Source organism: Eriocheir sinensis, chromosome 9, assembly GCF_024679095.1.
Source record: "Eriocheir sinensis breed Jianghai 21 chromosome 9, ASM2467909v1, whole genome shotgun sequence".
NCBI lineage: Eukaryota > Metazoa > Arthropoda > Malacostraca > Decapoda > Varunidae > Eriocheir > Eriocheir sinensis.
Genome location: NC_066517.1, coordinates 22,075,830 through 22,092,121, shown reverse-complemented (window position 1 = coordinate 22,092,121; position 16,292 = coordinate 22,075,830). Strand labels below are relative to the sequence as shown.

General features: G+C 42.2%; 2 protein-coding genes across 3 annotated transcripts in view; one reads left to right on the top strand and one right to left on the bottom strand.

Moving 5' to 3' along the window:
* LOC126996143 (dual serine/threonine and tyrosine protein kinase-like) overlaps positions 1-8,255 on the top strand; it is a 37,438-nt gene extending 29,183 nt beyond the window's left edge. The window contains exons 8-15 of the mRNA XM_050856362.1: positions 102-308; positions 1,153-1,336; positions 1,828-1,984; positions 2,278-2,440; positions 2,558-2,641; positions 2,884-3,133; positions 3,436-3,702; positions 4,807-8,255. Coding sequence (XP_050712319.1) covers positions 102-308; positions 1,153-1,336; positions 1,828-1,984; positions 2,278-2,440; positions 2,558-2,641; positions 2,884-3,133; positions 3,436-3,702; positions 4,807-4,865 — 1,371 coding nt within the window. The 3' untranslated portion in view covers positions 4,866-8,255. The remainder of the gene's footprint in view (positions 1-101; positions 309-1,152; positions 1,337-1,827; positions 1,985-2,277; positions 2,441-2,557; positions 2,642-2,883; positions 3,134-3,435; positions 3,703-4,806) is intronic.
* Positions 16-14,997, bottom strand: LOC126996146 (prefoldin subunit 4-like). Of its 2 annotated transcripts, XM_050856371.1 has the most exons (5): positions 14,915-14,984; positions 13,187-13,291; positions 10,700-10,807; positions 9,238-9,418; positions 16-164 (listed from the first exon to the last, which is right to left on the bottom strand). In XM_050856371.1, the coding sequence occupies exons 1-4, from the start codon at positions 14,930-14,932 to the stop codon at positions 9,254-9,256; spliced, it is 396 nt and encodes a 131-aa protein (XP_050712328.1). In that variant the 5' UTR covers positions 14,933-14,984; the 3' UTR covers positions 16-164; positions 9,238-9,253. The 2 variants fall into 2 exon arrangements, with proteins under 2 accessions (XP_050712328.1, XP_050712327.1); XM_050856370.1 differs by lacking the exon at positions 16-164 and having other exon boundaries at positions 9,075-9,418; positions 14,915-14,997.
* Between the last annotated feature and the right edge of the window lie 1,295 nt (positions 14,998-16,292).

Genomic DNA, 16,292 nt, shown 5'->3' with positions numbered 1-16,292 from the left:
TGCAAAGTTAAACAGATCGTATATTCAGCATTTTTCAGCTTACAATCTTCCCATGTCAATTATTGTACATTTTTTCTTATATGTTTTTCTTTCTTGGCCAGATGGTGAATGCAGCCTACCAGGTGGAGGTGACTGTGACCACCTCTTCCTCAGTCCTTCGATCACTGTGGGAGAAAATGAAGCAAATAGTTGCAGCCATGCCCGGAAGAACACCACCGGTTATTGATGCTGAGTGGAAGCGAAAAGTTGCCTCGGACATTATCATGAGTCTTTCTGAAACCAAGCTGACCAAGAGCATATGTGCACAGGTGAGAGAAAGGGATATCCAGTGAGGAGGTGGCAGGATTTGGATTGAAGGATATGAGTACATTGCTGAGAGTTAGGAGATTGAGGTGGTTTGGGCATATGAAGAGGAGGGAGGATGGTGGGGCATTGGGGACAGCTGTTCAGTTGGAAGTATTAAGTTGCCACCCAGCAGACAGGCCAAGGAAGACATGGAGGCAGCCTGTTGAAGAGGATTTGGCAGCATTGGGCATTAGGGAGGCAAGGCAATGGAATAGCTGGAAGCCTATCATCTGATGTTAAACAGATGATGACGATGATGATGCATGGAAGGCACTCCTGTAAAGCAGGAGTGATGAAGCAGCAGCATAGAGGCAGAGCTTGTGTTTCTGAGTCTCACTGGAGTGCCACTTGAGCTGTATGGCTACTCCTCCTTCACGTCAAGAACTACAACACAGTTTTCCTGTTGGCTTAACAACCTATCAGTAAAAAGTACAATAGTGCAACAAGCATATGCCAGCATCAACGGAACTTGTGTCCTGGACAGAGTTCAACAGTTTGCTACCCACCCGCTGCAGATGGATGTACTACTTTTAGACTATTATTATTATTTTTTATTTTTTTTTTTATTTATTTTTTTATTTTAGGCCTCTGACTTTAGAGCTTGCAACGATGTATGAGTTCTAGTCAGGGAAAAATCCATGTGCACATATGTTCATTTGCACACGCACATGCACAATATTAAGGACTTAGAAGAATATCCCCCTGTTGCTTCACTCACTCCACAATTACATGTGTTGATCAATGTCTTATATTATCTCCATTTTTCCTTCCTCTTCTTCATCTTCATGATTATTGTTTCTTCCACAGTTCCGAGAGAGGCTAAAGAACAGCCACGACTCCTTCCTGGGCAGCCTAAAGCTCCTGGAGGCCCAGCTGACGACACGACTCGTCAAGACAGAAGGACAACAGACCCGCATCAAGAAGGTGGACGCGCCCAAGCTTGCCCGCCTCTCCCTGGAGTCCACTTCCCTCAGAGACATGATACTCTTTGGTGAGCTCAATGAAATTCTAATGTTTCTGCACCTTGGTTTTCCTTCTCCAGTGTCAATGTTTCCTTCACCACAACTTTGCTTCTCCTTTATCATGGTTGTATGATCCTCTTCAGTTAGCTTTGCAGTTTCAATATCCCTAATTGTGTGTGTGTGTGTATTTGCCTAGTTGTATTTTTACAGGGCCTGGGCTTTACGCTCGTGTGGTCCCGTCTCTGTATCTGCATTTATCCAACTTTTCTTTAAAGCTTTGCACACTTTTCGATGATACTACATCCTCACTAAGTCTGTTCCAAACCTCTACATTTCTTTGCGGGAAGCTATATTTCTTTGTGTGTGTGTGTGTGTGTGTGTGTGTGTGTGTGTGTGTGTGTGTGTGTGCGCTTCCATGCCTGTGTGTGTTGCCTTGTTGAAGTAGTTGTGCTGAGTATATGAAGGAAAAAGTTTCTTGGCAGTAAATGTAAGATGTTGCTGACGTTTGGACATATTGTAGGTATGCCGCGGCTGGAACGAGAGCTGGGGCGTGGCCAGTACGGTGTGGTGTATGGCTGCGAGTCCTGGGGAGGCCACCGACCCTGCGCTGTCAAGTCTCTCGTCCCCCTTGATGAAAAGCACTGGAATGATTTGGCCATGGAATACCACTACACAAGGTCAGTTCATTTAACTTAACTTCCTTGTGCATACACCAGACTGCCTCAAAAAGTTCATTTAAGTAAAAATTTGTTAAACTGAGGTCCATAGGAGCAAGGGTTTACTGTAATTACCTTTCCTTGGGTCTCATCGTCTCCTATGATATTGGAACCAAAAAAAGATTAAGGTGTAGAGTTGTCTAGCTTCTTCCCTCTTGAAAGGTCTCTTAAGTATGGAGCTAGTAAGGAGTAGGGAGGAGGAAATACAGTAACACAAGGCATAACACAAACACTATCCACCTCTGTCTCTATAGAAGTGTCCCTGAGCACGAGAGAATAGTGGCATTGCGTGGGAGTGTGATAGACCACAATTACGGGCAGGGCGAGACCCCGGCCGTGCTGCTTATCATGGACAGGCTAACGCGAGACCTTTACTCTGGCATCAAGCATGGCCTGGACTGGCAGGTCAGATTACAGGTGAGTGGCTTACCATGGCCTGAGGGTCAGACTGGAATTAATGTGTTTGTGACCTGAAGAACTCACTATCATCTGTTTGTGAGGTGATGGTACAGGACTAATTTTTGCTCTCTACAGATCTCACTTGATGTTACTCAAGGGATTCGCTTCCTGCACTCCCAAGGCCTCGTGCACAGGGACATCAAGCTCAAAAATGTCTTGGTAGGTGCAAAGATATGGCGTCCTCATTAATTTTTTGTAGTGAATCTACAGCCATATTTTGCCATAAATTAACAGCAATATTCAGTTTTTATTATTTTTGTGGCATTATAAAATGCTTTGTCTTAATTGAATGATTATTGTATCATTTAGTAAATCTGCTCTCACTAAACTTAATAAATTGATCATTAGTCTCAAGAATTATTACTGCACATCTCTTAGCCAAAGCCTCCTTTATCCCTCAGCTGGACAAGCAAAACCGAGCTAAACTGACAGACTTGGGCTTCTGCAAGCCTGAAGCCATGATGTCAGGCAGTATAGTGGGCACCCCGATACACATGGCCCCAGAGCTTTTCACAGGTCACTACGACAACAGTGTGGACGTGTATGCCTTCGGTATCCTCTTCTGGTACATCTGTGCCGGCCACGTCAGGCTGCCTCTCATCTTTGAGCAGTGCCACTCTAAGGACCAGCTGTGGAACTGTGTCAGGAAGGGTGAGGTTGCATGCATTTCAGTACCAACTGGTAGAGTGAAGAAGACTGAGGACAAAGTGGTGCAGAACAACCTTCTTTGATTCTGGTAGGAAGATTATGTATGTCATGTCTGCAAAATTTGCACCATCACCATCTTCCATCTCTGTTACTCTGTTATTCACCACCTACCATCCCTATCATTCTGTTATTCACCATCTTCCATCCCTACCATTCTGTTATTCACCATCTGCCTTTTTCATCCATAAGCTATTAATCTAATCTACATTTTAAACTTTGATTGATGTCTCGGTACACCCTGACAGGTGCACGACCAGAAAAACTTCCAGTTTTTGAGGAGAACTGCTGGAGCTTGATGCAGGCGTGTTGGGATGGAGACCCCGCCAAGAGGCCACTGCTGGGAGATGTTGAGCCCAGACTGATGGAGATAATGACAGTGGATGCCAAGAAGCTGGAGGAGGAGAGGGAGAAGGCCAAGGAGCTGGTGCCTAGTGACCAGCCAGAGGACCAGAACGTTCAAGACTGTACAGTTGACTCTGCCATTGATGCTACAGAACAAATGGCCTATTTAGGTTAGTATAGGCTGCTGCTTCTCCTCCTCCTCTCCATCATAATTACAGGCATAACACCAATTTACCAACTCCCTAAGTTCTGAAGTCTTGCTGGATCAGCCAAAGTCACATAATTCAACAAGGCCCCAATGAATGGTGCCACCACCTACTTGTGACACCATTTTTATTTACATGTAACTGGCTAGCTGCTTGCAGTTCTTCATCCTCTTAATTATTGTAATTGCTGTGGCCACACTGATCCCAACTTGCTGACGACATTTTTGGCGACATGGTGCTGGCCAGCTGCTTGTCTTGTTTTCCTTTTTGTTATTTTGAATGCGACTGCTGCACCTGTCCTGGCTTTCTGCCGTGGAACTGGCCAGTTGCTGCAAATTTTTTATATAATTCTTTTTGTAGTTGTGACTGTCAGTACAGGGGTTAAATGAGATATGTAAACTAGGAATCTCATAAAAGAGATTGCCACCAAGCTATGCTATGTAAACAACCCAAGTAAGTGTGCGTTACACAAAATGCCCCCAGTGGCTGCTCAGTAAACTAGTTGACAGTCGAGGGAATGTGAAACGCCCCCTTGTGAGTTTGACCAGACTAAAGGAAGTGCTAGACCATCTATTGTTGGTAAATTGGTGGTATATCTGTACAAGCTAAAAGTAAATCATACCTTGAGTATGGTAGAATGAGTGGTTTTTGACATTTGGGGAAACCTTAATAAGAAATACTATCTAATATTCTTTTTAGTTGAGGGAATTTTCTTGCATGTGTGAAGAGTACCAGCATATTTTTTCCTTAGCCTGTACCAGAAGTAGTGTGTGTGTTTGTGCGTGCATGCTTGTGTGTGTGTGTGTGTGTGTGTGTGTGTGTGTGTGTGTGTGTGTGTGTGTACAATTGAATTTCCAGAAATAATATTGCCTTTTGTGTGTGTAAATTGAATTTCTAGAAATAATATTTGCCTTTTGTGTGTGTGTACTAAATTTGCGTGTGTGAAAACTAGTATTTGTAGAAGCTAGCCATGTAGAGTAGACAGTAGGGTTTGTACCTTCAAAAGCAGAGATTTGTTGTGCTAGTCTGGCCCTTAATCTTTAGAACTAACACCCCACACTTCCACAGCACGGGGCTCTTTATCTGTGCTGGGGAACAGCCTGCCGTACATTAGTGGCACTCTGTAGCGGCTGGCCTGGGAGTATAGTGGCTGTGGTGGCAAGGTGTCACTGCGGCAGGTCACTTGGTCTTATTGTGCCTCGGGGAAGGTGAAGAGCTGGCATTCCCTGACCTTACAACACCTTGCCTGGAAACCCTCTCACCAGCATCGTTTCCTGTAGCTTCCAATTGCAAGTGTATTTCCCTGAGGTTCCCTGGCGTTCCTACACCTTTTCTGGAGACCCTCGCTCCTACAACATGGATTTCTTGTAGCTTTCAGTAAATAGTGATTGAAAAGAGTATTTCAAAGGTGTGCTTTGCAGAGACTCAGGAAGTTGGTAAGCAGACCAGTGAGGATGCAGAGAATCATTATGATACCCTTATAAACTTAGTTTGACCTCCCTGCCTTGTGTAACCAAAGATGCATTAGTAGCTAGGGTCTTGTTGATGTATCACTTGTTTAAAAGTGCAAATAAAGCTTTGGTACTGTTAATCATTGATATGTATATAGGTCTTATTGTTTGTAGTTTTATTTTTGCTATAAAGTTTTTAAATATTTAGAATTAACAACTTTGAAGGACTCACTCTTGCTGCAAAAAAGTATATGGTAACCTGTATTCAGCTTTGAAATAAATAAAAAAATGAGTTAGGCAGATATGTGATATATATATATGTACTTTATATGGCAATCTCTTGCAGGATCTCACTGAGCAATCATCATGGATGTATCGAGTACCAGTGATATTTTTATATCTATTTTTATGCTTTTCTATTGAGCGTCCATCCTGTCCCGTCTTGTATGTAAGCATCAAATGATGAGAAGATATTCAGTCCTGTCCTCTGTTGTACTGATGGAAAAAGTATACACAAAAGACAGTATTGGGACATGATATCCACTCTGAGGAGTGGTATTACCCTCACAAAGTCAAGACTTTTGGTGGGAGGCTGAGTTCGCCAAATCATTAACTTTTCCAGTCAGTATTCGTATCGGAAAAACATTAATCTGAAATAAAAGTCAAAATAAAGCATGTTCATCAATCTTTCTTTTGGCGATGGATAATTATCATGGCCGTTGCTCATGTTTTCAGAGCTGTGCTAGTTTTGGTTCCTGGCCCAAGTGTTGATTGGAATGTTTGTGAACTGGCAACCATAGCCATCCTGTAGCACTGCTTTAATCCAGTAAGACACTGTGGCGTACTGGTGCAGATTTATGTCTTATTTATTTTAGTATACACAAGAACATTTTTCTACAATATATTATTTAAGGAGGCTAGTCCACTTTTGCTGCTTGCTTTATCCCACTGCACCAGTGTGTTGGCTACTGAAGCATTCCAGTGTACAATACAGTTCGAGTCATTAGTTTGTACTTCATTGCATGGTCTTTATATTTTCATTGCATGTCTGTTGTGGGGGGAGATAGGTTATTTATTTATAGTGTATACAAATACCTTCCGAGGACTCATTTGGGCATTCTACTTCAAGGCAAACGACAGGCTTAATGGGAGCACTAGCAGGTATTATGCCTCCTGTGAGACATAAAAAGGCTGCTGCTGGGTGTTGTACAGCCACTGAGGTTTATTAAGAGTTTGGTATCATAGGAACTTAGATCTTTCATTGTCAAGAGTGCCTAGCCTTCTAATATTGCTTCAAATATTTTAACTTTGCTGGCCTAAGCTTCGTGTGTAGTTTTCAAGGTTAGGAATCTGGCTGCTGAGTCAAGTTTTTTAGTCTGCTGAAAAATATTTCAATGTGTGAATATGTATTAGTTAGTGAGAGCTATATGCAGTAATGGACTCCTCTTGCTGATTATGTGAGTTAGTTATGTTGATGCTACCTCTGCTTCACATTTCTGTGCATTGTTGTATTTTCTGATGTCTATTTACAAGGCATTGTGATAAAGAAGTGACAGGAGGGTCCTATATAGTGGGGTACACTAAAGTGAAGACCTTGCAGATCTGCTGTTTATGTTAAGCTGTGCACATCACTGAACGTAATGGGAAAAGAATCTGATGTTGACTTGAAAAATCTAGTTCATTCAAGCACCAAAACTGTCACACTGAATAACGACTAGATGAAATAGCTTTATAGGTAAAATTTTCATAATAATAACATTAACATCAAACAGCATAGCATGTTTTGAGGCATTATAATTGCAGTGACCTGCCTGGTGCAGAAAAGCCTTAAAAACCCATTTGGTAAGGGGGCCACCTCTTATCTGAATTTTCAGTAGAGGAGCGGCTTCCTATCTGCCTGGTTGTGGGTTCAGTCCCTGGTGTCAGAAATGTTTGTTTCCTCCTTTCCGGGTCTGGAAACATGAAAAACTGACCCAGACCCAGAAAGGGGGAAACAAACACTTTCAACACCGTGGATTGAACCAGCGACCAGGCAGCCCTTCCTCTGCCATTCGGCTAAGAGGCCTCCTCTAACCAAGTAGGGTTTGGGGGGCTTCTCCACATCAGGTGGGTCACCACACAAACACATTTGTGTTGTATATCTCAAAAATAAAAAGCTGGCACCAAAAATAATCTTGGCATGAATTTCTCAAAATGTAAATAATTTTTGCTATTACAAATGGTTAATACTTTTTAAACCATTTATCGATGGTAGTTATCGTTTTATTGCAGAGTAATAGCAATGAACTCACTCCTGATGATCACTATCAATATTGTCTGGTTCTTCCATATCTCAACACTACAACACAGTGATGAGACTTTCAAAAGTACGTAAGACTTAACCTATCAGTGCTGGTGACACTGTATTTATAAGTTTGCCAAGGGCCAGGATGATTATTTTATGCTTTTAAATTCTGGAGTCAAAAAATAACCTGAAAGGGTCTCCACGACTTTTTCAAGTAAATTAGCTTGAGTATGATTGCAGTAGAGTTAAAACCTACTAGAAAGAAATGCTTCCAAATAAATGACAGTGAAGGGATGCATTCAACTGCTGGGTTTTCCTTATTTACATATATCTGGTGCACTTTTCTGAACAGCTTCCCTTTGGTCTAAATTAGTGGCTTAATTTTCATAATCACACACTAATATACATCTGCAAGCCTCTATTATTTACAACATCCATATACCTCTTTAGACTTACAAATGTTTATTGTTTTTAATGTTGCAAACCATGAGTAGTGTTTTTGCTTGATGTAAAGAACCTCATAATACATAAGTTAAGAGTGCCCAAAACGTTCATAAGGAATCTGACTTGCCTTACCTTAATCTCAGTCTTGCCAGTTCTCAGGCTGTGGTACATATACAGAGTTAGGCTTTAAGTATTTTTCCATTTTTCCACCGACACGTCTGTTACAGTTCTGCTTCGTACCCGTGTGAAGAATGCCTCCCCAATTTTCATCTGTATTTGTAAAGTTTGAAGACTGTTTGTGTATGTATAATTTTATTGTATTAAAGATTTTAAATATGGGTGATTTATTTTCTTTAGAATTTGCAATGTAGCTTGAAGTCTTAATTAATTTAAAACAGTGTCTCTTGATCTGAGATGCAGTGAATGGACTTTAGTCAAGTACAGTATTACATGTTAGGACAGTTAAACCAAACACTAGGCAAATTGGTATTGCATACTAATGACCTTTTGATCACTTATATTCAGTAAATGAACAAAATACTCAAATATTTTCTGTGTTGCAGCAAATGTATTCTCTCTTTACAACCTAAGCCTGACTTAGGGGTGATGGGCAGGCTACTTAACCCATGTGCTTCAGGATGGCCATTTATCTCCAAACATGTTGCTGTACAGATTGATCTGGTCCTGAGATTGTGTAGACAGTGTCCACTGTTTCCCATAATTGCCTTTCACTGTTGTCTTTCGAGTTTTCAACATATTTGTCAAGACAAACATGAACCTCATAGTGTCATTGGGTAGGTACGGCCAATATTGTCCAACATGCACAACCCAATATTTGAGTAAATTGGAGGCCTTGGTGACATGTGGCAATTGCTAGGTCACTCCTGGGTCAGTTGACAGCAGGAGCATCAGGGCTGGATGCCAGCTGTCACAAATGGACATATTTTGTAACCAAAAATACCTACTAAGAATGATTTTAAAAAAGTGGCTGCATGGGTATGCCAGGAGCATGCTAATCCACACCCCATTCTGTTTTGCTGCCCTCATATTCACTCCATGTTTAGCCGTTTCTCAGCAACTCTTGGCTTCAAGTTAGCCGAAGCGGATGGGTTAAGCACAGTGGTGCTAAGGCCAGAAAAGGTTAAGAAACACTGCACTGATGGTAACATAATTGAGTGGATTTGTTTTCTTCTTGAGAAGCACCCTAAACCACATTATGACATTTCAGGATGTACAAAAAAAAAAAAAAAACATTTAAGCTTAATAAACAAACATCTACATACACACACACACCTGCACAGACAAAGAAAGACACCCTACCAGCGCTTGTGGTTCTCTACTCTTCTTCTGGTTCCAAGTTAATGTTGTTGCCAAACTTGGCATACAGATCCCCCTTGAGCTGCGTCATGACGTCTTGCAGTTCAGCGGCACGTGTGTTGAGGCCACTGATCTCCTCCTGCAGGCCCTCCCTCTGAGCACCGATGGCCTCCTGAGCCTCGTCCTGGACAAGAGTACGTTTTTGTAAGTTTAAGAGTATTCAATTCACAACAAGTAAGAAATTAAACAAAAAAAAATTACAAACACTGCAAATTATTTATGCTGACAATTGTTTCCTATATGTATCATATCCACAAAATCGGACACCCTGTGTGACAGCAGAGTACGATAATATAAACCACAGGCTGGTGCACTTGCTGTGCCTGCCCAGCCCTATCAGATACATCAAATTTTCACTGGACTGAATGACATGCAGTCCAGTGAGTGGACCGTTGTTTATATGACTGTTGCTGTGAGTGACAAGACAACTGAACACCATCTCCCTGCCTTCAACTGGTCCTGGAGCTGTATATAAAGTGTATGAATACACAGTGATACATCACAATGTCCTCGTTATGTTCTGGGAAGTAATAAAACTGACCTGGACACTAAAGCCTGTGGTCATGGGGTTCCTGCCTGAGGGGTGATGGAGAAAGGTAAGTGGATTGTAAGAGAAACTGGTGGATGCTGTATCACTGCCACTCAAGCAGAATACAAAACAAAAGTGGTGGACATTGCCTACTGCCGCCCATGGTCAATGACATACAAAAGTGACGAGAGACCCCTCAACAGGTCTTCATCCTACAACAATACCCTCTTTATATATTGGGTTACAAATTATTCCTTTGTGCAAACAAACATGGTGATGGTGGAGAGGTCAGTCAAATAAGTTAGTAACTCACTGAGTCGGCAAGGCTTCTGCCCCAATTGCGCTGCCTTTATGAAGCTTTCTGTACATGCTTTGTGAATCGGAATCAGTCTGTTCATACATGAAGACGCACTAAAGAATTGGGGACACATTTTAAGGCTCATGCCCCTACTGGCACCAACCCCTTGAACACCGAGGATATGAGACATAATGCAAGGCAGATCAAGACGTCCTAGCCACTTATCCTAAACTACTTTTTTGCATTTTCAAATTACACCCAACCCCCTGCTATCGCACCTTCTACTATTGTGATTCACTGCTATCACTCACGCCCTAAAAACTGTTATCGTCACGGTATCATGCACCTGAGACATGCTATCACACACACACACACACAAAACACACTGCCATAAGTGTGCTAATTTCTTGTATGTCAAAAGAGTTTGCTTTTTTGTTAGAGAGCAGAGCAGGTAAGGAAGGCCCTGGTATGGGGTAGGGCATTTAGAAATGGAGTTTTCTCAAGATCTTTGTTGAGTTTACCCTTTCTATTCTTGCACGTCAAATAACAGCTGCTAGTGAATGGAGCCCAAGACTCACCTGGGACTTCATGATGAACACCTCGCCCACCATGAATGGCACCTTCTCGTCGGTGTCCAAGGCAATCAACATTTCGTCCTCGGCGTCTTGCAGGTTTTGTAGGTCATTCTGAGGACCAAGCACATTCACAGTCATCAGAGATGGGCAGTATTGTATTTGAAAAGTATTTAAATACGTATTTCAATACAAATTACTTAAAAATTGTATTTACCATTACAAAAAGTTTACAGTATTTAAACACATTTTATAAAGATATTTAGCATTTTTAAATACATTTATCAAACACATTTGCAAAAACAGTTTTATTATTTTCATAATCAGTATTGCAGGACTACAATATTAGCAGACGTGTATATTATCATTCTTCCCTTGTCATCTGTCACCTAATCATCACCCACACAGACCACAGACTTACATTCTATTAGACTGCTCGCCAAGGCCCTGCAAATGATGCTGGGCTGGCAGCTGTGGGTGTACCCAGTCCCTCCAAAACCGACGACTTCACACACCTCACTCCCACCCGGTTTCCTGACCCCACCATTCATTATTAAGAAAAAACTGAGACCACCATCATCCTCCTGGGAAAATTCTACATAACACTAGCATAAATTTGTAACAATAATGTAAAAACAAATATATGAAAAAAGTCAAATGAAGTATCACAAATATTTTCTTGCACTTATTTCCCTTCAACTCCTTAGTACTTAGCTATTTTTTGTCGCCTCACTTTCTCAAGCACAGATCCTAAATCTCCATGCTGCTCTAATTCTGATGGTGGAGGGTAAGTCACGAGGTAAAAATATGCAAAGGGTCAAAATTGCCTCCGAACATAAGCTGTGCCGTGATAGCGGAGTGTCGATCCGTGAGTCCCTTCAATAATAATGTGCGTCCTGGGGCCAAAGAGAGGGAAACTGTCTGATGGATTATTTGAAGCATTAACTCTACTGAAAGGCAATAAGCAGTACCATGTGTAAAAGTTGAGTGAATATAAATAAATGTATTTGAAATTGTATTTCAATACTTTCCTTCAGTATTGTATTTGGTAATTAGATACAATCTACCAGTATTGTATTTGGTATTGACATACTTTTTAAGACAGTATTTAGTATTCAAATACATTTTAGAGTATTTTTGCCGATCTCTGGCAGTCAAGAACCTTTCCATGACACGACAAGGGAGTCTTAATTAGTTTGTGCAGACAGTTCAATATCTTTAAAGAATAAATCAGGTGACAGGAGTTCATTGGTTTGTAGATAATTAGCAAGCTGACGAATGGAGAGGCGGTGGCTGAGTGGTTAGCGTGCCGGCGCCGCGTCCAGGAGGACACGAGTTCGAGTCCGCACTGCCAAGTGGCCGAAGACTACCCACGTGCTGCCCTGAAGACCACCTATCTACCCGGACTCTAAATTACCTCTCTCAAGTGAGGCTCAAAGATGAGCTACGGAGGCAGCAAGAGCCAAGCAAGTTGGCGCCACTACAAACACTTGCCTGCGCCAAAACAGACTGGGCCAACCATCAGGCCTCACCATAAAAGTCTACCCAGCACAATAGGCCAAGACATAAATAAATAAATAAATAAAAAAATAAAAAAATCTACAAGAAAAAAGTAAAATAGGTGCTGACCCACCAAAACTATATGGATGACAACAGCACATACTATAACCTATTCAGGAATACCCATAGAGCTATGCAACAAAGTAAAGTGTCAAGGGATATAACCTAAATACCAAACAGATAGAAGAGAAAATTATTAATAACAGGTAGGGTAACTCAATGGGTATAGGTGCTGTGCACAACTCATCAAGTTCAAGCTCAGACCTAGCTCTGGAGGACCAACAAACCACACTGCACTTCTCTTTCTTCTTCTTTTGGCCTGCTCCCTTTCGTATTGCTTCCTCAGTTGGTGCCGCAAGACAGACTTTTTGCCAAAAAGCCATCATTTTGTGCAGAGCTGGGGTGCGGCAAATAAGGGAACATGTTCCCCGACAAGTTATTTTACAGAGTACCTGCTGTAGACAAGAGAAAGGGTCTGCAAAGAGAGAAAACATCAAGAGAACGCCGAGGGAAGTGGTTGGCCAACCTGTCGACAGGTTGGCCGCCACTGCCCTCAGCATTCTCGTGTTATTTTCTTTCCTTTCAGTCCCTCTCTCTTGTCCACAGCTGGCAGTCTGTAGAAAGACTTATCAGGGAATTTGTTCGGTTTATTTCCGCACCTCATCATTGGACAAAGGATGGCATTTTGGAAAAAAGTCTGTCTTTTGGTTTGTTGGGCCTCCAGAGATGAGCGTGAAGAAAGTAACCCCGTTGCAATGTGTGAACAGTTACTCTGGTGCACGGCACCTATATAATCAACCATTCAACAAGAGGATACATCTTCATCACACCCATTTGCCTTACTTCCAAAGAATATTAGTCTACAGGCATTATTGGCCTGAACAAAGAAATAAAAAAATAAGTATTTCCATATGAAGATCATTCAATCATCACCTCCTTAATCTTGAGTTCCTCCTTGGTGTCTCCGTGCCGAGCGTTGCAGCGAGCAAACCTGTTGATCTTCTGCTGGTCGTCATAGGTGATGTGCACGTCCGAGTCCTGGGGAGAGAGGCTGCCTTAGAACTTGCTGCTCAACAGAACCAATCATGAACATACCTTCTTATGACTTAGATGACTATTTAGCTGCTTGATATAACTTGCTCATATCACCTCCTAATGAGGGAAGCCCCTCCCCTACCCCTCCCCCACTATTTAGCCATTTCAGTGGCTATAATGAAAAATGAATACTAGTACAACAAAACGTCAGAAAAGTGTTAACTCAGGATTGCAACAGGTGAAAAATAGATAAATATTTGTAAAATTAGAAGTAAACTAACATGAAGGCTCTGGCACAACAAATATCATGATGAGACAAGACATAGTAGTGGGACAAGATGACACACTAATTATCCTCAGTGTGGGCCAACACCCATGCAGGGGCTGTCATTAACTAACTAATGAGGACTATAAGCCCAGGACTGCATTGCTTCACTCACTCGCCGCCTAAACTCCTGATGGTCTTCAAGAACAAGTTCCCATGCAGCCGCCCTTTCTATCTTATATCCTTCCTGGTAGGATCAGAAGACTTTACCCATCCATGAGTTACTGTTTCTTATCTATGGAAATTTCCTCACACACAACATAACTGCTTCTACTAAGATCTTTGCTGATGACCTTAAGTTGTACATCAACATTAAGACAGATTCCAGCCCAAATACAGTCAGTGGTATGATGCAGTGTCAACAAGCTATAAATTCCCTTTTTACTAAATCTAAATCCTGGGGTCTTACTACGAATTCTTCCAAGTGCATTTAATTAAGATTCCATAGACGTCAGATGGACTGGGAAGTTTTGGGCCTATCAGGACTTTATTACATGGACAACATACCCTTTCCTATAAAAAGACATTGCTGTTGATTTGGGAATAACAGTTGATTGCACTTTAAAGTTTCATCAACACATTGCTAATAAAATCAACAAAGCCGGAGGCGTTATGCAGAATATCCTTAAAGCAACAGTTAATCGTGATCTTTCATTACTCATGTGTGCCCCCTGTTGGAATACTTCTATGCTGTGTGGAACACAGGCTATGTTGGAGACTTGAAGTTATTATAGTCAGTTCAGAGGCGGACAAAGTACATTCGGGGTTTAGAAAATTATAATTATCTTGAACGGTTAAAATCACTAAATTTATTCTCAACACACGGTCGTTTGCTCCATCATGACATGATCAAGTACTGGCAGATCTTCCCACCCTCATCATGTGGATTGTGGGGTCAGGAAGCCCACCAGGTGAGTACGCCAGGTGAGTGGGCGTCCTCTTGGTGGCCACCCGGGGCACACCCTATTCAGACAGCCACCCTCACCTGCCGCCCTTTTCCCTTGTTACCGTGGCTGCCACTCGCCCGTCACCTACACCACCACTGCACCCATTCCCCTGGACCTAAAACACCCGGGCAGAGTCACCCTAGTCCACACCACGGGGAGGAAACACCTGAAATAACCTTTACCTGTCACGGCGGCCACAGGGAGGGACTTACACGTGGTGACCATTTACACTGTTCCCGCCGCTGCCACGGACTCCTCGCCCTGCCACGAGCACACAGGCATGTCTGCACGGTGACTGCCAGGACCACGGCACTTATAACGATCGTTTGAGGGAAAAAACGTCAAAAATAGTACCTGAGTCACGGCGGTCATCCTGCGGGCGGCCTGGTCCTGATGATGACTGTTGTCCCGTCTTGGATTCGGGCTTCGATTGCAGTAGGGAAAAAAATAATGTGTTTATCTAGATTGATTGATTGATAGTTTATTTTTTTAATGTAACGTGCCTTTTTCATTTCATGGTGCTACCTACACATATATTACTAGTTGTACAATCACATTATGTACTGCCTGGGGGTTGGGATGACATGCCTCCCTTCTCCTTTGTTATATACCTTCAACAATAAACTATCAATCAATCAATCAACATAATAATATAAAAACATTAGCCTATGATTACACCATCAAAGCAAAACAAAAGGTAAAAGATATAATGAAATTTATGAAAAGAGAACTTCTTCTTCTTCTTCTTCTTCTTCTTTTGACCTGTAACGCTTTGTATCGCTTCTAAGGTCCTCCTTCTCAATACTTCTGATGCTTCACACCATGCACTTAGTTATTTCACAGTGCACACTTATACACTTCACCCTGAGCTGCTGTGTTTTTCTACTTTTTTCTTCTCTTGACTGACACGAAGGAGCCGTTGGAGAGGTGGACAATAACGTACTGAACATTGTCTTCAGTGTTTTCCTTCAAACGTCAATTCAAACGTCACCCTCGAGGCAGACTCAGCTGACAGTCGGCCGTGGATTTGATTGATTGATTGATAGTTTATTGTTGCAAGTAAAACAACAAAGGAGAAGGGAGGAGCATGCCATCCCAAGCCCCAGGCAGAACATGGTGTGACAGCCTCGTGGACGTGATGGTGTTGGTAGTCGTGACTCGCCAAGGTAAGTATAGACACATTTGCATGTAATCCCATATTTTTATGACGGTATACTCTGCTGGCTGTTCTAGCATCAAACTTTACCAATAAATGTGTAGCGTGTGTGTCTGAAAAAAGTCCACTCAGGTTTGTTAAAGAATTCCCCTGATCATTATGTTACGTCCAGCCAAGTTAGGAGCATATCTACGCTATTAGCTAATCGTTCCCGCGGTGCTCACCTCCGTACCATTTGCCCTCGAACACGTGGGTGAGAACCTGCTGCCATTACCCCGGGACACGAGACTAGAGCAACATTACCAGTTTACCTTCCCCAGGGTTGCCCAGGTACCCATTTATCGACTCGCCCGAAAGATACGATGAACATCTCGAAAGCTTTTGACAGAGTCTGGCACAAATCTTTGCTTTTCAAACTACCGTCCAACGGATTTTACCCTTCTCTCTGTACTTTTATCTCCAGTTTCCCTTCTGGCCGATCTTTCTCTGCTGTGGTGGACGGTCACTGTTCTTCCTTTAAACCTATTAATAGTGGTGTCCGGCGAGGCTCTGTTCTATCCCTCACTCTCTCTCTGT

What these genes read in the sequence shown, in the direction of transcription:
- LOC126996146 (XM_050856370.1), bottom strand. An exon ending in AGGAACTCAAGATTAAGGAG is followed by an intron (nt 10,808 to 13,186) that starts GTGATGATTGAA and finishes CTTGGTCCTCAG; the next exon opens with AATGACCTACAAAACCTGCA. An exon ending in TGTTCATCATGAAGTCCCAG is followed by an intron (nt 9,419 to 10,699) that starts GTGAGTCTTGGG and finishes ACTCTTGTCCAG; the next exon opens with GACGAGGCTCAGGAGGCCAT.